The sequence below is a fragment of the Eurosta solidaginis genome, chromosome 4 (assembly GCF_040869045.1).
Source record: "Eurosta solidaginis isolate ZX-2024a chromosome 4, ASM4086904v1, whole genome shotgun sequence".
Lineage (NCBI taxonomy): Eukaryota > Metazoa > Arthropoda > Insecta > Diptera > Tephritidae > Eurosta > Eurosta solidaginis.
The window spans coordinates 47,328,759-47,349,754 of NC_090322.1; the positions used below are offsets into that span (position 1 = coordinate 47,328,759).

At 39.0% G+C, this 20,996-nt stretch overlaps 1 protein-coding gene across 5 annotated transcripts in view; it reads right to left on the reverse strand.

Annotated features, from left to right (window-relative positions):
- spri (sprint) overlaps nt 1–20,996 on the reverse strand; it is a 1,202,745-nt gene that overhangs the window by 816,695 nt on the left and 365,054 nt on the right. For all 5 annotated transcript variants that reach the window (XM_067781444.1, XM_067781448.1, XM_067781447.1 and 2 more), the window contains exon 3: nt 9,027–10,351. In XM_067781444.1, the coding sequence (XP_067637545.1) occupies nt 9,027–10,351 (1,325 nt within the window). The remainder of the gene's footprint in view (nt 1–9,026; nt 10,352–20,996) is intronic.

Consider the following 20,996-nt stretch of genomic DNA (forward strand, 5'->3'; position numbering starts at 1 on the left):
ATTCAGACACCAATGTAATACGTAAACACTCGATGAAATTTGAAGATTATAGCTGTGAAAAAGGGGCAGAAATTACGAAAAGCTTCTTATCTGAACAATCGGTTGTGGGGGATATTTGCTATATATAAGACCGATCTCATTAATTTTTTCAGACAACAATAGTACAATATACGAAAGCATATGGAGAAGTTTGAAGCTTCAATCTGATAAATTGAGAAATATATGACAAAAATCCCATTTTCTGAAAAATCGGTTGTATGGGGGATATATGCTATAGTGGTCCGATCAAACCGGTTCCGACAAATATCTAATCGGACACCTAGATATCTCAAAATCTGATCATATAAACAGATAGACGGACAGACGGACATGGCTAAATCAACTCAGCTCTTCATGCTGATCATTTCGGTATACTTATTGGTCGTTGTTGTTGTAGCGATAAGGTTACTCCCCGAAGGCTTTGGCGAGCGTTATCGATGTGATGGTCCTTTGCCGGATACAGATCCGGTACGCTCCGGTAACACAGCACCATTAAGGTGCTAGCCCGATCATCTGGGGAACGATATATATGGCCACATTAAACCTTCAGGCCATCCCTCCCTCCCCACCCCCAAGTTCCATGAGGAGCTTGGGGTTGCCAGAGCCTCGTCTGTTAGTGAAACAGGATTCGCCGCGGATAGGTGAGGTTAACAATTGGGTTTGGAGAAGCTATATATTGCGCTGGCAACCTGAAAGGGTTACGCTAAACAACCCATTGAATCTGGTATTTTAGTCGCCTCTTATGACAGGCATACCTAGCGCGTGTATATTCTAACCCCCTAACCCGCTGGGTGAATACTTATTGGTGGGTCTATATATTTTCCTTTAAAGACTTACAATTTTGAGATTCGTGACGAAGCTAATATACCATTTCATTTTCATGAAAGGTATAAAAATGCAAAATAACAAATAGTAAATAAACGAGTGACCAGCAATAAATGCGAAAGCAATAACAACAAACAAGTTAATAATAAAACAATGACCAAAGCAACAACTCAGCTCACAACGACTAGACGACACAAAGCGGAACAAAAGAATACAAATAAACGTCCTAAGACTATTAACAAAAAGAAAAGGTAAGTCCTCAAGGCGGGGGAAACAACATATTGTGCAATTACTGGAAGTAGACAATAATAACAAAAACAACAATTACAATATCTACTAGTTTGATAATCATTGAACATGAAGAGTCTGAGTCTGTACGGACTACGTACGTTTAAATATAATTCATAAAAAATTCAAGAACCAAAACCCAATAAAACACATTCAAAGCCACAGAGAGCTGCGGAGCTGACGAGCTTCAAAGATGAAGGTACAAAGAAACGGAAGTCGAAAGGGGCGGAGTATGTGCAGATTCACAGTCTGTCTGTCTGTCTTTTTGCGACACGAAACTATAAAATTAAGAAATCCGTTCGCGCAATAACAATGGCATGTAGACAAACAAATTCATGTGTAGGTACAACGTTGCACGAGCTCACGTGACTGTGGTAACATATTTATACACCCTCATAAAAACTCTCGTACAAGCTTACGAGTACATACTAATATTAATAGTTATTCCGTGAAGCTTCAAGATGTATTATGCTCTAGGAAAAAATTTTTTGTAAGCTCGAAAGAAAAAATGCTCAAAAGGGACGAGTTTATATGTCTGTACTAATGGATATCCTGTAGTAAATTTAGATATTCCAAGGACTGGTGAGGATCTAGCTCATTTCATAGATGATGGTCTATGATGGTCTATCAACAACCCGCTATATTGGCTAGGTCCGCTTTCTTTCTGATGAATAAGAAATGTCTGTCGCGAGAAAGACGAATTTGCGATCTAAGCGTGGGCATTTACAGAAGTAGGAAGAGGTAGAATTATTTTTTTTCTCGCAAATGTCCATTACCCTAAGTACAGGGGTTCCGAGTTGCACAAGAAATTAGAAAGTAATAGCACAAATCCAGATAAAACAAGTAAGCAAGGCTAAGTTCGGGTGTAACCGAACCTTACATACTCATGTGCCAAATTACAGCTTGCAAAACTTTTAAATTACCTTCTTTTAAAAGTGGGCATTGCCACGCCGATTGTCCAAAATTTTATTAATTTTCTGTTCTGCGTCATAAAGTCAACCCACCTACCGAGTTTCTTCATTTTATCCGTCTTTGGTAATGAATTATCGAAAATTTCGAAAAACCGAAAAAGTGGGCGTGTTTATAGTCCGATATCGTTCATTTTAAATAGCGATCTGAGATGAGTGCCCAGGAATCTACATACCAAATTTCATTAAGATGCCTCAAAATTTACTCAAGTTATCGTGTTTACGGACTGACGGACGGACGGACGGACATGGCTAAATGAATTTCTTTTTTCGCCCAGACCAAATCGTTCCCGGGATGGTCGGGCTAGTCCTTTTATGGTGTTTGTTACCGGAACGTACCGAATCTACACCCCCAAGACCTTCGGGGAGTGTCCTTATCACTACAACAACAACAACAACATAAATTAGAATAAATTCGCTCTCTTGGAAAATACTAACAGTTTTCTAGGATCTAGCTTAATTGTTGCTATTACAACTGGAGCAACTGGAGCCTCGCCCGCGTAGAACACATCGCGTGCTCAACCGTTTTTTCCTACAGCTCACACTTCCTTTATATGCTGCCGCCAGAAGACAGTATCTAGTAGTATGCCCTTCGTGAGCCTCAAGTCTTCTCTTTTTAGAGACATACGAGCAAAGAAGAAGAAATAGATGTGCCTTCGGAGCACAATCCTCCCTCGGACGGAAATAGTCTGAAACTCTGAATCAAGGTCGGCACCTACAAGATATCGTGGAACATTCAGAGATGGTGCTTCGTTTTCTCCCTTTCTTCATCACCTCAGGCCGCTGTTATTAGCCACGCTATATATCTGGTACCACCAACTCCCAGAACGCTATTAGCGTCCCCTCCTATTGATATTGTTGCGTTAGCAGTGCTTCGAGCCATTCAATGAGCCGACCACTCACATATTGTCAGTCGTGTAACGATATTCCAAGAATACTAGCAGCTTCAACAGGGGGCACCATGGGGAAGTTGAAGTTAGAGGCGTAATAATTGAAAAAATGGTTGGTGCCATATGGCGACACCGCGCATGCAGGACATACATTACGTTTGTCGAGGTAAGTTCTGGACGTGTCTCCATTGGTAGTGTGCTTTCGTCTACAAGAGTTTGCTACCACGAACGTAGTCACCTGCTATTTAAATGCTGCCTTCCGCTATCATAGCTCATCCATCGTCACCTCAGTTTTTGAGGTGCCGATTTTCTTTGTTGCTATTATGGTCCGTCGTCGCTCCAGTTGTTGGTTCGATGCTCCTACCGATACCGTCTTTCTACCTTCTTCGAAGCCCGTTAAAAGACCTCAATACCTGGAAGTTTATTCCATCTTAGCACATATATACTATGTTTTCACTCTGTTCTAGTTTGTGGAATATCTACTTGACCCTGTATGGACTGAGTTCTCTCAGCCTTCGGCAAAACACACCTCATAGCTTGATTTTAGTGATGTATTTGACACCAATTGTGCGATCACAAACCCTGAAAGATCGGGGAGTCCAAAGGAGATAGCGGAGAGTTTTGATGGCCAAAGTGCTTTGATATTTTGGAAAGTTGTTCCGCGAAGCTGGATGTATACAGTTAAGTTTGAATGCACTCAACTCTTCTGACGTAAGTCCAACCATATCCAGGCTGGTTTATACATATATGTAATACAAAACACATTCCACAAAACCAGTCATTGTAGCAACCGAGCTTGGCATTTCACTACTGTGTCCTACACAATATACTTAAGTATGTTGGATAAGTTCATATTTTCGAACTACAAACCCGCATAGGTGTTCAATGATGATAAAAAGGAGAAGTATCAATACGTGCAGCAGCATAGGTGTTTCATAATCATTGGCACTAAAAGTTCGTGTTGCACGTATCCATGCATCAAAATGTCATCAAACTGCTGGACATGTTGACAGGATTAAACATTTTAATTGGATGAACTGCTCATGGCGCTGCGGGCGAATTTTCGTAAGTTAATTTTAATTTGGACTTGCATTCTTTTGATATATGCACTTTGCTAGAATGTAAACTTTTTTCCATCCATGTGGCTCAATTCCGCGGGCTTGTGCTCAACCGATCTATGGAGCTTTCGATCATATTGCCAGCGTTTGTCCTCTAAGAGGTGCGGCTCCAGCGGCAGTCTTAAGTGAAAATATATCTCTATATCTCGAGCCCACAGCTGGGATTGTGTAATCAAATCAACCTTTATTGACGACGACTATAATAAACTTGTTATGGACTATGATTAGAAAGCAAGTTCCTGAAAATCGAACTGTCTCACATTACCGCCTTAGAGCCGAAATCAAATTGATATCTACGTAATTTAAAGTGAGCTCAATATGATGGGGAATGCCGTGCCATCTTGGAAAAAGTTGCTGCCGACAAAGTAAATACGCTCATGGCTGGAAGCACAGTGTAAGGGAGCGTTATAGTGGCACACAGAGTGACGAGAGAAGCCTTGTAAAAAAATACATGTAGGGTTGAAAGGCAATTCGGGAAAATGAGAGTTGTCTACATAATTTCGCTGACTAAAATACGAACCCACTTCCGATTGCGCGGAAGTTGTTGATCTGCCTTCTTCTGCTTCTCCCAGCGTTTATTTACGGGATAGAGCCCTTCTAGCACTGAGGGTCGTATCAATCGTGATAAAGTGGCCGCTCAGCGAAAAGAGAGAATGGGTATGCTCAAAAGAAATGTGTTTTCTCTTCATCTCTGGGTAGTGCTGAGAGCCTGGAGCGTAAGCGTTGCTATGTGGTGGTCTTTTCAGAGAGAAGTTCTGCAAAAAGTTATGCCTAGTTCTCTTTATTACCGAGATCAGCTGTTCTGACTGCTGAAGACTGGCATACACACATATAATCGATAGAATTAGTAGGAATAGAATTCAATATATTAGTGAATACAGGTAGTTGCTATTAAGAGAGGAAAGAACAGATTTTGTAATGCAAAGAAAAGCGAGTCCGAAACATCAAATGTGCTAGAGTGGGAGTTGTAATTCTGACACAAACAGCGGAAGGGCTCATTTACTTCAAGATTTGTTGTACAATGTTTTAAGTAGAGAGGTTTAAAATGTCTTGAAGGCCGGGAAGGGACATTGAAGTTTACTTCGCTCAACAGAAATGAGCTAGAGACTGAACCATTTAGTCATTTAATCATAAATACAATTCCAAGCATTTCCCTACGACTAGCAAGATTGGGAAGATTAATAAGTTTCAGGCGATTAGTATAAGGTGGCAGATTATATGTAGAGTCCCAATGGAAATCTCTTAAGGAGAAAAGTAAGAATTGTTTTTGGACTGATTTAATCCGATCAATATGAACCTGGTAGCTGGGGTTCCAAATTATTGCACCATATTCTAATATCGGCCTGACTAATGTTGTATAATGAGCTTTAGTAACGTATGAGTCGCTAAGTTCAAGATTATAATTGTTGAGAGTGTAGGAAGCTGGCTGAAGTAATCTACGAGAAAAGCACATAAATTTGCATTTTTTAAGATTAAGTGGCATATAGTTGATGGTGCACCAATTGTGCAATGCGTCCAAATATGATATTGTAAAAGAGACCATTCTTCGCTTGGCGCATTGGATAAAAAAAATTTTACATCATCAGCGTACATCAAAATTTTAGAAAATTTTAATGCTGTAGAAATATCGTTTATAAATAGCAAGAACAGAATTGGGCAAGATGACTGCCCTGAGGAACTCCAGAACATACATCAATGACATCGGGCAAACATTTTTAAAGATCACTCTTTGAGTTCTATCAAGAAGATAAGACGATATCCATTGAGTGAGACCTGGTTGGAAGCCCAGAATATCCAGTTTATGAATAAGTAGCGAGTGACATACTTCAAACGTTTTACTAAAATCTGTGTATACAACATCCTGTGCATGTATTCTCGAAACCCATTTGAGACATGAGTTGTGAATTCAAGCAAGTTGGAAATAGTGGATTTTCCCTTGCAAAATCCGTGTTGGCAACTAGCAATTGATGTAGAGATCGGAAGTGTGAGCTGGCTGGTAATAATAGCATCAAATAATTTTGGAATAGCGGAGAGCTTAGCTATGCCCCCATAGTTTTCAATGAAGGGGAATGAGAACAGATTCTTTCCACGCCGACGGAAAGATGCCACACTTCAAACATAGATTAAACAGGTTAGTTAAATGCTTATAAATATAATCTGCGCATTTTATTAAAAAGCATGTGGGAATCCCATCAGGATCGCTTTTGGAAGATTCCTTTAAGGTCCTGAGGTAAAATAAAACATCTTCATGAGAGATAGTTGGCGTAGTGATTAAGTTGTTAGAGTGAAATTTATAGGGAAATTGTGTGACTGAGCAAAGCCATCTATGGAATAACTAGATTTGAAAAATTGTGCAAAGAAATTTGCAATATATTGATTATCGTTGGATATAAAATCTCTGTATTTCATAACTGAAGGGAACCCCTTTACGTTGCCTTTAGAGTCTACGAAACCATAAAACGATTTTAGATTGCGGATAATATTTTTTTTCATCTTACAGATTGATACAGCAAGTAGTCTTTGCTTAAACCTGATTTCTTGTATAACTTAAATGACCGGGTGTTTTTTTATTTTTAAAACTTTCACTTCTTTAGTAAACCATACTTGGGTTGGTTCAACATAGGCAAATTTACGTTTAGGAACATACTTTTCGAATAGGCTGTAAATGGTGTTATTAAAATGCGAGACGTTGGCTTCTATATCTCCATTATATACTGCTCATACTGCCTGAGAGGGTTAGAACCTTGGGATTGTACATAACATCAAACTTTCGTGGAAGATTAATGCAGAAGGCAGAGTCGTGAGAGCCTCGGCTTACTTGTATTGGAGAATGAGGGGTATTGGCAAACGTAGTGGACTCCCTTCAAGGCTGCCACTACATTGACTGTATGCTAAAGCTGTCTCTTTATATCTGGTCACTGATCTCAAGTTCGCGGTTGATAAGAACTTAGAGGATGAGTGTATTAACGCGCTTAAAAAGGGAAAAAATTATAGTACTCAGTTACGCCACCGTAGCTGCCTCACTCGCTGTTACATCGAACTCGTCTTTGTTAAAAAAAGGCTAAGTATCTGCGCAAAACGACATCCCTGGGAACTGTGTCACGTTGATCCTTTGGCGCTATCTGGCACTTGACCTATCAGACACAGCAAGACTGTGGTATTCCGTTCCAGCTAAGCAAGCCCTGTGCTTAAGCCACCTCTTGAAAGATTTTGAGGTGCTTCCGGCCACTATAAGTTACAAAGGCGAAACCAAAAGTTGTCCAGACAACGCCGAGGAGGGTTAATATGGCGGGGCTGAAGATTTTGTAAAAAAAATCACTTGTTGTTCAGCTGTCCAAGACTTGGCGAGGACTATGTGTAAATATGTATGTCGGTCGTTCCCGAGGGGAACCATCCAACCGAGTCTGACCTAACACCCAAACTTGATAGCTATCAGAATTGGGGTAGTGAGTCTCGGCTCGGCTATAGGCTCAAAAACGCTCAATCGCCAGTGGTTTTGTGCTTCATTTTTGTGGTTAACTCCGAGCGTCGACCCGCTAAGTCAACTAGGCTAGCGGATTCGTATTCAGTTCGTCGAAAATCTTGGGATGACTGGCGTCGTATTAACAGATTAGACATTTTTTTGTTTGTAACGAAAGTTTCAAATGTAATCGCGAGGTTCGTCTTTTTATGTATTTCATACAACCCATTCAAATGTGTGAAACGGCGCGAATGACTTCATGGCTTTCAGTTTTTACAGGTTAAGAAATAGTATGACCTTCGTTAGGAAGTTTTGTTGAACTCGACCAAATTCTCCAACACGGAGAAGTTCAGGTGTTGACTAACAACTTAATTAGTTGACCGATAGAGAACAAGAAAAACTTGGTTGGACACGTCCAAATTTTTCTTGTCTTGATGCTAGAACGTCGGTTAAATTCTTATATTTATGAGTGAACATATACAGTTTGATCACCTTCTTTGGGAGGCTTTGTAGGTTAGGTTAGATTAGAGTGGCCACCGGTGCAAGCACCAGTGCACTTAGGGCCAAAAAGGTCCAATTGTGATACCACTCAAATCAACAGGTCGATTCAGCAAATGTCAGGAATTTCATAGGTTCCAATTTAGCCAGATCACAAAGATCGTCAAAGAAGGGAGATTCCAGAGATGTCTTCCCCTTGCGACAAAGCGTAGGACAATCGCACAGAAAATGCTTGACTGTTTCTATCTCCTCTTCGTCTTTGCAGCTCCTGCAGTAATAATTATAGGGAGCACTCAGCCGTTGTGCATGCTTCCCGATTGCTATGTGGCCGGTTATAAGTCCAACCACCAGAGATATGTCCCCCCTTCCAAGAAGAAGGAGACTTCTTGTACGTCTCGCATCCCATTCAGGCCACACGAGCTTAGTGTGGTTGCAGGATTCGAGATTGCTGCATCTCACACCCACTTCCCCATGGAAAATCCTTTTCAAAGTGAGCTTACAGATAGCGAGCGGCATGCTCAATCCCTTACACGACGACGAAAGTGGAACGGATGTACCCCCTCGTGCAAGTTCGTCAGCCATCTCATTGCCCGGTATATCGGAGTGTCCAGGCACCCATACCAGACTGAGGGAAGTTTGCTCAGCGATCTCGTTAAGAGATTTGCTGCACTACTCTACTGTCCTGGCCTTACATATCACAGATACAAGCGCTTTTTTGCAGCCTGGCTGTCAGATTAAATAAAAATTTGATTATAGCCGTGAACAGCATTTCTCAGGTGATCAACGGCCTCATTTATAGCAGCCACCTCCGCCTGAAAGAAGCCGAGGCTTTGTAATACTAGAAAAAATGATCTCAACGTTTAAGCGGAAGTGAAGTATAAAAAAAAGATGAAGTAAAAGTAGAATCATTCAAAGAAAGAATTAATTAACATTAACTCACCCAAAATAAATTGATGCTGGTTGCAACCAGTTCATCCGGAATGTCTCACCTCCCGTACTTCCCGATTTAATAGCATCACCGTATTCGTAGTCCAGTAGGTGTGTTGATGTAAGTGTTGTTAAACTAGTTGTTGTTAATGCACTTGTAATACTGCCACTGGAAACACCATATGGGCCACCACCACTAACGGCACTTGTAACCGTTGAACTGCCAACACCCAATTTGTTCGCTCTACTGGCCGCATCTTTTGTGTTGTTGCCTGCAGCCGTTGAATTTGCTGTAGCACACGATTTTGTTGTTGTCGTATGCATTGCGGCTATAGCCTTTGTTGCGCGCTGTTGTTGTTGCAACAATTGCACATGCAACTTTTGTGGTTGCTGCAACTGTTTGTGCTGATATGACCACAATGGCAATTTCTCGATGCGACGAACATCGGCTGACAAACCAGTGCAACGCGATGTCGCGGCATCGTCAGCGCGCGTAATATTTCCGGCCGCTGGCACCAATTCATATCCGCTGCAGTCGGTGCTGGTGTTGGTTGTTTGGCGGTTAGTTGCTTTTGAGGCAGTGACTGCCGTGGTTGTGGTGGACGTGGGCGTGGTTGTGCGTAACCTGTTCGCCGCATGCTGTTGATTGAGTTTTAATTGTTGACGTGTTGCTGCTGGTTTTGTAGCTGTCTTTGTGGTTGGCGTTGAAATTGTAGATTTTGCATTAGACGTACTTGTTGTTGCTTTTGTCGTTGTCGGCGCTATGCGATTTTTCGTTTGATTGCTGCAAGCATTTGCTGCTGAGGCACAGCAACGGTGCGATTGTGCTTGTTTTTGTTGTTGTTGTTGTTGCTGCTGTTGTTGGTATTGACGACGATTATAACGTTGCGGTATTGATGTTGTACATGTCGTTGTTGTTGTGACTGTTGTTGTTGCGGCAGTAGCGTTTAGTGTGTGGGGTGGCACTATTTGCACTTTAGCTGCACGATTTGTTTGTTGCTGTGGGCGCTTTTCTTGTTGTTGTCGCTTCTCTTGCTGAGTTTGTGTTGCCTGATTTTGTTGTTGCTGTGCGTTCGATTGTTGTTGTTGCTCATATTGATTATTTTGATTGTTTCGTAAAGCACTGTGTAGATAACTGTTCGCTGTATGGCTGCCGCCTCCGCTGCTCAAGTTTGCACCACCGCTTCCACCAATGGTCAGTGGTGAAGATGAATTATTAGATGAATTAGATGCGCTGCGCTGATGTAAGTGGTGTGTGGGCGGCAGTAGCCTTGACCCAGGTGATGATCTGAGGTCATTGAGCATAATATCCAAGTCCGTTGCCAGCGAACTGAGAAGCTGCAAACAGAAAGAGGAGAGAGAGAAATTGTTAAAATGCAATACGAAATATTTGAGCAGTTCAGAAATGAAAATAAAAATATTCCGGACTGTCAAAAGCATTATTGGTATCAAAACATAAACTTTCTATTTGTCTCGACTCCTCTTAAGCGCTGTGAGAGCAAAACACGACCGTCGAACTCTAGGGTTTTATAATCTGTAATACATCGTTTTATTAAGACAAGCGAAGTTTTGGGGACCAGATGTGGAACAGTAGCACCAGGTGCTAGTTACTAAAGCCTAAGTCTATCAGCTTGAGCACCACATTCAAAGCTTTTACACTCTCTTTTCTGAGAGCTTCTGATAGACCTTCTGACCACTGCAGCAATAGAAGGGAAGGCGGATCCACGCTCAAGCAAGTAGCCATACATTTAGCATGGTCTGAGTTTAAGAATTTTGGTTGTTCTCATATATCTTTCATTACGTAGTCATCATTCAAGCCTCTGTGCGGAATGAGGTCAGATTGTTTCCCTGTAGTAGACATTAAAAAGTGCTCACCACTTAGCTGACCCAAGGTCTCGAAGAATATCTCTTACGACCTCAAGAAGAACATTGTGGCTTTTATATTTCCTTATATAAGTAATGGGTTCTCTATGCTGAAGACCCAGCTGAAGGTACCGAGAAGACCTTTCCCGTGTGTGGAATAAATCAAAGCGCTCGAGCAAAACGATGAGAGAATGATTAGCATGAGAGCCTTGTGTGAGACCTCAAACCTCGTCATGACTTAATGCCATTGATTGGTAGGAGGCTTGATTTTAGACAATTTGCATAAACCATCAACCGTACGGAACAGAAAATCCACCAAAACCAATACAATTGCGAAAGTATAATACTAGCAAGTTCTGGAGACTTAGAGAGCTTGAAACAGCTTTCGAATAACAGTCACAAGCTGCATTCTCCTCAGAGAATGTCTCGCACTCATTAAGAAGCAACAACATCGGCCACTGCAGAGCGAGAATTATTTGTAAAACTAACATCGCGGAGCTCAGTAATCACGACAAAGCCGGCAGCGACCAGCTTCTTTTCACAAATCTCTAGTAATTCAAGAGAGCAGAACTCCCCTAAAGCATTTGAGACTGAGGGAAGTTTGCTGGAAGCTCAAAAGCCGATCATTGTTTCCGTCTTACCAAGAAGCTTACCTTTCACTTTGAAAGGTTATTGAAAACCGTTATTTCGTGTTACATCAATTTTATAAGGCAGCGAATTCGGATGTCTCTGGACTCTAATATAATTTCCTGTATTTATAAGTCAACAAACTTGTACTAGAGGTTTACGCCGCCGCCGCCGATAAAGGTGTCTCTATTATATACCGGCGGGGCCGGCGCGCCGACAAAGTGATCGGCATAAACCTCTAAACTGAATGGCTGGACTTCAGAGTATCACATCCACAACTAATAAATATGGCAACATACTGCCGACGTCAATAGTATGTTTGACGATCTGGATACAGTTGTGGATGAGTATCTGGATGGCTTGTAATAAAAATAATATTTGAAAAGGTTTTGTTTAAATGTATTTAAGGAAATAGATGTTTCGGCCATTTCATAAAGATTCGGCGTTTTGCCTCAAAATCTTGCAGATCGTTCAAAAAATTTCAGGAGTAGCTCCTTGCGGAGGGAGGGAGAAATACCAAAAATGGTCACACTTTTGTATGGTAGTTCCACCGAAAGAGATGTTCTGGGCTAACTTTAATACTCGTCCTCGGCACGATTTCTTTAAATCATTTGTGGCTCCATGCTGGTTACGCAGAAAGTTGACTTACGGTTGCTATCTCCTAATAGTCATGACTCTCGTGGCACAGTTTTAACAGCGTCAATGCTGGCTTATTGCTGATCACGCCAAAGGGTGCCTTCAGTTTTTTGGGCTGTTTCTAATACTTACAATTCCCGACGTTCGAACAGTAGCAATCCCGACCACCAGTCGCTACCACGCATCCTGGCCCTTATAGCATATGCCAGCACAGACTTCGAATTTATACCTTCGTCGATGTCACTTTCCTATAACCTCTAGGTGTAGGTCCGTAGACTTTCTGATAGATGTTCTTGTCGCGCTATGCTACCAAGCTACACCAAAGAAACAGCTTGAAACGTTAGGGAGTAACTATTCGGCCTAGGATACCGCCCACGAAATCATAAGCAGTCTAAGTGGATACCTTTGCATAACTCATGGGTGAAAATTGTATAATCCTTGTATAATTTAAACTGTACAAAGGCCTTGGATAAAATTTTTAAAAGGTAGACCAAAATTTGCAGATGTTTGTGTACGAAACATTGACTTCAATAGTCTGCGTTTGCGGCATTGTGATATAAGAGCTCATTATGGATGACCGTTTTCAGTTTTTAGACTATCCTCAAAGTTAGGGTAGTAGAACACCCGATCATGGGAAAGCTTTTGCTTCACTTGTTTGAGTGTTCTTGCGAAGGCCAAAGCCTAACCTGGTTAAAATATTTGCCTAGGAATTCACATTTGTAATAGGAGCCGTAACGTGTAGGTGATATTTAAACACGGTTGATAGGATATATACTCTGTGATTAACTCCAAGGGATTAGTTGGGGATAGGGCTGCCAACTTTAGGAAATGTCAAAGCGGTAGACTTGGGTGTTGAATGATGAAGTGCGAACATCGCAATAAACTTTTCACACTTTTCAAACCCCGAAAGCCTACTAAAGGATTTTGCATCACTGACTTTGCTTATTCTTTCAGCCAAGCGGTATATAGAATTTTCGAAAAAATCGGCACTTGGTTCGGTAAACTTACTTTTTTTAACAACTTGAGGAAATTTTTGAAACACGTTCGACTTGGATCATTTCATTTGAATTCATTGTTTTTTATTAATTTTTTGAATAAAAATTATGCAAAGTGAGCATTTAAATGTATTATGTAACGGTTTTTCAGTACAAGTTCTAATCAGTTTGTCAGTTAAACTACGCTTAAACTTATTTTGCAGTTTTCAGTCTACTTTAACCGAAGTTTGAGCTGAGCTTAAGCGGCCGATCTGGCAGGGTTACAGTCTAGTTAACCTATCGGTGATTTGCGTTCGTTCGAAATGGCGTCGAATATGCCCAACAAGCATTTGGGCTTGAGTACCATTAGAGCTCATGCCGATAACTAGGCATACTTCTATAATCTTAAGAGTTGTTTCGAAACAGTGACTCAACTCGAGAATCATAGTGTACTCAGCAAAAGAAGGAATCATATATATTATTTCTAATTGCTGTTTTTATGTACAGGTCCCTTTTTCGCTCTTATTTGGAATTCAAATCTATAAATAAAGTTTTGGTTGTAAAGATGGAGATTCGGGATATTAGCGAGCTTTGGGTAATTTTGGTCGTAGTACTTTTGTTTAGCTATATTTTATTAAAATAATTTGCTAAAAATAAACGATTGTGAGCACACAAAGAAATCTATTTTTACTATGGCACTATTGTGAATATTTTCACTGCATTACGGGCAGTTGCTCTCATACGCCAGATGGCATCGCAAGCTGTAAGTTTTAATTGATGAACAGCTGATTTTTGTTGATATTTGATAAGATACTTTTAGATAGGTTGCGCAAGATGCGCACGGGTACGGCTCGTTTTTTATAAAGCGAAAAATGCTATTTTATGTTGAAAAAAATTTCGTTCCCAACTTGTGGTTCTTTGACTGGACTCAAGTATAAGTTTCCAAAACTACATTATTTTCACGAAAATAAAATAAAATATTAGCATTACTATGCTATTAATAAATAATCACAAGAACAAAAACAGCAAGTAGCCACTTTTATGTATATGTACACATTAAGGCAAGCAACACTTACGTACATAGAAGGCGACGAAGAATATCTCACATACACATACATAGGTAGTAATCAGCTAAGAGAAGAAGTAATTACTCACACATACTCACGCAAATGGCTAGAATAAAAGCATAAACTACAAATATACAGCAGCTAGATATCTAGGCAGCCAAGCATGTGGTGTAGCTATTCTAGAACATATGATCGTGAAACGACTAGACCTTAGGAGAATTGGCGAACGAGATAAACGTGAGTATAAAAACAGCGCAAGCTGCTGAGGACTTATTTGATTTAAACACGCTTTTGTGAAGTATATGTAGTTGTACTACTCCCAAAGTAGTCTAAATAAAGACCATTTTGCAACACTGAATATTAGAGTTATTTATTCGACAGTTCAGCGCTTCGAACGTTAGTAGAAGGTTTAAAATAAGCGAAATTTCCCACAACTCGTTACAATATATATAATTTACTTTTGATAAATTACGTTTCATTACTGCTATCAATGAGGTGTTTAATTCTCACAATAAATAGCTGTTGGCTTTGGTGGTACCACCTTGGAGATTTTTTTTCAACTTACGCCCCGATTCCGAGCGTTACCGGTAAAATAGTACCCCGAACATTATGTAACCGAATATCGTTACCATTTCTTTTATCCGCGATACTGGCCCAAGTGGTAACGCTGTCATCACCGAAAAACTCACCATTGTCTGTGGAGAATTTTGAAAGGTACTTTTCCCCAAAAATGGTCTCTTCCAACCCCATTTGGTCCGCTGGTCCCTTTTCTTCGATTTTGGGTCTTTTTAAGCTGTAGCCACGATTGGATACTGATTTATGAATTATCTGTTTATCTTGCCTTACCTTAACCCATATAATCCCAACTTTTTGAAACTAAAATTTTGAAGTGAATTATGCAACATAAGTGTGTTAAGAGACCCCAATATCCGAGTGCTTTAACAATTTCATTTATATCTCTCGCCGGTTTTATAAAAAGGCCGCCCTAAAATTGGGGCGCTGGTCATGCCAGGGAGCAATAAAAATGTACTAAGCAGCTGAGATTAAAAACAATTATGACTTTTATTTTATTAAGGAAAATTATAAATGCAGGACAGATTTCACTTAGTAAAAAATGGAGTAAATAAGTTAAATATGATGCCCAGATTCCTTCGATATAAACCTGAACTTTGAATCCGTCTGGTAGCTTGGGAAGTATGTCATTCAACTGGTATTTAGCTCATCCTACAATAGCCGAATCTTTGTAAACTTATCACTATGAACTTATGAAGTATTGTCGCTTACGTGCATATATCGTAGAATTTGCTCCGGTATCCCAAAACATTCGATATCTTGAATAAGAACAATACCCAATCAATAAGAATATAACAAGTACACTTTCCGTTTCCTTCGTAAGCAGCAAACTTTTTTGAGTTCAGCACTATTAAATCTATCAGCTCATCATTGTAAAAAAGTTCAAACCACTCTACGGTGCTCCTAGAATCGTTGAAAAAATCAGTCTTACAAAAACTTGCTTTTCATATGTTGGAAGGTCTTTGTTTTACCGTTCCCTCTCTAGAGGTGGTTTTTTCTATAACTTTATTACTTCGTCTTGATAGTATAGCTTCAATTGTGACATAGGACGTTGTCATCACTGTCATCCAAAACTGATTCATCCTGCCGACCAAAAGATTCTGTTTTCAATTCACTACACTTTTTCTTATTACATGTAACTCGCAAATTATTTCCTTACATATGATTCAAATCTCATTCAACAGCGTCGTCTTCGTCACTATCCGCATCACTTAACACCTAATTTTCGGGAGGGCAAATGACAGCAGCATTCAAAATATCGTCTTTATTGTCTTATGTGTATGTCGATTATATCAGCAAGAGTTAAATCTATATTATGGATTACGGAGTCTCCATAAAATTTTGAAAAAATCAAACGAAAGAAAGCGTAAATGAGTGGATATATCCACTAAATTTGAACAAATTTTCTTAAAAAGTTTGCGCAAAATCATGTGAGCAGCTGTGCTCAGCGCCCCAAAAATGCGGCGTCGCAAAACATCGCTCACAAAACGTCATATAAACGATAAACACATTTTTTAATTTTAGTTTAGCATTTTAAAGAGTTAAAACTATTAGGATAAGCCAAAAATATCACATTTACAAAAAAAGAACCACGCAAACTTACTTATTATTTCGCAACATCGTAAATCGTACAAAACACCAGCCACTCTTCACTAGTTTTATAAATAAACTAAGGTTATGCTAAAAACGAAGCACGTGCTGGTGTTCCCGGTAATTACAAAAATACAAAACTGAAACATTTACTGATATTGCTTCGCTAGCTTTTTAAATAACTTATAAATCCAAGGCGTTTTAAAAATGGGGCGCGGGGCATATATGGGTTAACTATTAAACAATCAAAATATACTGTAAGATATAATGGTCCAAGAGGTCTACTATGCCAAATTTTTACTTTTCTTTCTTTTTCACTCAGGTAAAAATTCACAATATTTCCCAAAAATTCGCCACACTTTCGTTAGCCCCCATATAATTTGGAATTTACTTCAATGGAACTCTCACCATAAAAAATTGCTCAGTCAATAAAATGTACAAGAATAATAACATTTCACCTAGGATATAATGTATGCCAGGCATTAAAAAAAAAAGTGTTGGCAAACACATTGTCGTTAATTGTGGATGAAATAACCGACTAATAAAAAAAAAACTCTTGCTTTATAATAACATTAATAATGGCTAGATATTTCGATCGGTTATACAACACTATGTAAAATATATGAAAATAAAAATTGCTTCTCGCCTAGCATAGCTTATAGCGAGCACTCTGCCGTAAGCGTAACACTTACAAAACTTATACAAAGAAATTCTATGCATTACTTCACGTTTGGCACGTTGATATTTAAATCTTTCTCACCAAGCTCAATGAGTTCAAGGAATTACAGGACTACTGTGGTGTTAAGCCACGCAAGGTAATTGAAAACTAAGTATCTTGGCACAAGAAATATTTTAACTCGAAGACAGAAGGAAGCAAATGCAAAAGAGATTTGATTTCGGAAGAAATGTTTGGTATAAAATTATTCCCGTAAGTGCTAGCAGAACCCCTGAGGCCTGGGTTCAAAAAAGTAAGCATCTATAAAAATAGCACTAACAAAATTGCCTAGCTTCATTTATGATTTACTGAGTTTTCCACATACATAATTCGGCAACACCAGAACGCAAATTTTGAACCGTTTCTTACTAAAACTTAACTGCACTATACATTTTACTTCATATCAATCAACAACATAATGCTAGAACCAAGAGCTTTGTGGCAAAAACTAGGTTTACCACGTTTTGTTGGTGAAAGACATAGACTTATTCTATGTTAAAATGTAGTACCATTTTTTGTTGCATGCACATATATTTGTTTGTTCAGCTTGAATTAAAGGAAAATCTTCACAATGTTTAGTAAAATTTAATATGGAAACATCCTAAAATTTTGTATTTTATACTAATAAAATAAAACAAAAATTTGGTCCTTTTTTTCGATTGATTTTGGTTCCAAATGAAAACATGGTGTGGCAACCGTGTTCGCTTTACCGAAAATGTCTCACTTGTAGATACGAGGTTAACGAATAAACGGGACGATGTGTATATGCATATTATGCATGATAAGTTTCTACATATGTAGGTATATTGTAATTTATTCTGTGAAAATACAATCACCCCTATTCTGCATTTCGATTACGTCCCTTCAAAAAACGCGAGTACTCCATAAATAATGTAAGGAATACTCCTTTGGGAGTATAGGAGTATTCCAAAACTAATCTGTATTCATACAAAAAATGTGCTCCAATTAACATTGCGATGTCCTAGGAGAGGAGTAGGTGATCCCACTCTCGCTTTGTTTGTGAGTATTCCATAGAGTAGGTACATACGTGAGAGTACTTTCCAAAGTACTTTCATTGTAGTACTCCATGGAGCACCCACAGAGGATCATATGCCAAAGTACTAAAGAGGAATTGTGTCGGAAAGAATTATCGGAGTGAATTTAAAAAAAATGTAAGTAGGTATATTTTTTACTACGAATATTCTTGTTGTTTAGCATTTGCGTGAATAAAGAAACTAATATTTCTCTATACTATAGTATGTATACATAAAACCAGTGCGCGGTTGCATTTGATCAGAGTTGCCATAGTGAAATTTTATTATCAGTTATTTGTATGCAATATTTTACTTTTGGCAACTCTGTTCGATCGTCATCGTGTCGTGGTCACGGTCGTTAAAAAACGAGCAATGATCGGCTGATGGTGGTCCGCAAGCGCATGGCAAAGGAGTATTGTTAGAGTACTCCAACATGAAGAAAATGGAACACGTAATCCAACAATTTTTGCAGGGGTTCCCGTTCTACGCTCCGCTTAAGTCGAAGTTGGGTATTCTGCATTACGACGGAGTCGTAACGAGAAGAGGAAGAGCAAATAATTTCTCGAAATCAGCTGTCTGTACGGAATGTGTGAACACTGGAACAAAATAAATTAAGGAAAATTTGTAAAAAACGTTTATATTTTATTATCCAAGCCATTTTGTACAAAGAAAAGCAATAGAATATATTGCCGCAGTGTTATATTTTTTTGAATGAAGCGCTTTCATAATTGTAAGTGTGTTTTTGTCGTCCTTTTGGCCAATTCCCTGTCGCGGCCACCAATTTTTGTTACAACGGATTCCTGCATGAATATAGTTAACATTTTCTGAATTTTATGGATGCTAATTTCACCCGTGGTGATCTAAACAAATATGTATAGCAAGCGGCAACACTTTTTTACTATTCACCCCTATTCTGCATTTCGAATTGGATTGGAATTTTTTCGATTTGGCAACTTTGGTATATGGTTGGAATCGTTCGATTTTGTGTATTCTGCATTTCGATTGTAGTTCCGTTTTTCGAAGTTGCGAATTTGTTGGCGGAAAAATATTTTCTTTTTATTTTTTTATTAATTTATAACAGAATTTTAACAAAAATGTAAGTAAAACTTATTGAGAAACGTAAAAGGCAGATGCTGATTGTTTTTTATATGCTTCCAACACAAGTGCAGTATGAGACGTTTGCTAATTTAATGGCAACAAAGCGGGATATGATGACTTCTGGGAAGCCATCCTTCGCATAAAATTCTTGGTTCGCTTGTATTTTCTCCTCTTCACTTTGTTCAAATGTTATCCACTGAGGGCATAATTATGGTTGCATTACATCCAGAAACGTAGACAGTGACTTTCACACTGTTGACTCTCCCATTCCTACATTATAATCCGCCCCTTTTCCATGCTGGTAACTGCCTTCTGCAAAACATCTCAAAGCAGCTACTACAATATTAAGAGCAGATGTCGATGTCGTAGTCCTTGGACGAATTTGCCCCGCAAAAGTATCTAACAGATACTTGAAAGCATCCTTATTAAGTCGAAGGTTTTTTGAACCTAAATAAGAAAATAAGTCATTAAACTTTACCACCTTTAAGTTCAATTTCTTACAATTCGTCGCTCATCTCAAATGGATTACACAAATCTCGCAATATTTGCCTTTCCATTCTCGCCTGGCTATTTTCGTATGCGTTGCTTTCCAACTCCACAAATAATGCCGAGGCTATTGATTCCAGTATAATAGACAGCTATAATTTTTGTCTGTTCCTTGGGTCCAGTTATATGCCAAAGTAAGCTGGCGGCGTAGAGGAAGGTGAAGCGAAAACGTAAACAATCCTTGCGGAAAGAATACATAAATCTTCATAAAGTATTTTAGGCCAGTGCAGTGAAATTAGCATCCATAAAATCCAGAAAATGTGAACTATATTCGTGCCGGAATCCGTTTTAACAAAACTTGGTGGCCACGGAAGGAAATTGGCCAAAAGAACGACAAAAACACACATACAATTATGAAAGCACTTCACTCAAAAAGAATAACACTGCGACAATATATTCTATTGCTTTTTTTTGTACAAAATGGCGTGGATAATAAAATATAAACGTTTTTCAGTGTTTTTTTACAAATTTTCTTTAATTTATTTTGTTCCAATGTTCACACATTTCGTACAAACAGCTAATTTCGAAAAATCATTTGCTCTTCCTCTTCTCGTTACGATTCCGTCGTAATGCAGAATACCCAACTTCGATTAAAGCGGAACGTAGAACGGGAACGTAATCGAAATGCAGAATAGAGGTGATTATCACTTAATTGCGCTTAAAATTCTTTATTTTTCAGTTTTGCCTTTTTCTAAACAACAGCTGTTGTGTGGTTATTTCGATGTAACCACCTACTTTTGTGGGTAAAAAATTATCCGGCTACTTTCGCGGGTAGAATACCCAAAGGGTGTAAAAGTTGCCACATGATTTCGGTATCGTAGTGAAGAATGTTGTTACCACACTAGAATCGGGGCGTTAACCTCAACTCGATATACAATGTAGGGTATCAACTAGAGAAACATGTCCAATATTCATTTGAGAACTGTACATTTCTAAAAATCTCTCAAAGGTTGTATAATAATTTGAAAATGCTAAGGACGTTGGAGATCAACTCGAGAACTATAAATTTGACAAAATTTCTCAAAAGTTTAATAGTGATTGGAGAATGAAGTTGGATATTAAATTGAGAACTATTTGTTTTAAGAATAACAAGATAATGATGGATATCACCTCCTGAAAGAGATATATTTCGCTGGAGAAATATATTTTAAATGTTTGCTGCGTGAACAAAATCCTGCTGTTGCCGTATCTACAAATTATCTAGGTAATAAAAAACAGTGTTGCCGTACAAAAAAGTCTACCCCAATGGCGGCCTTAAAC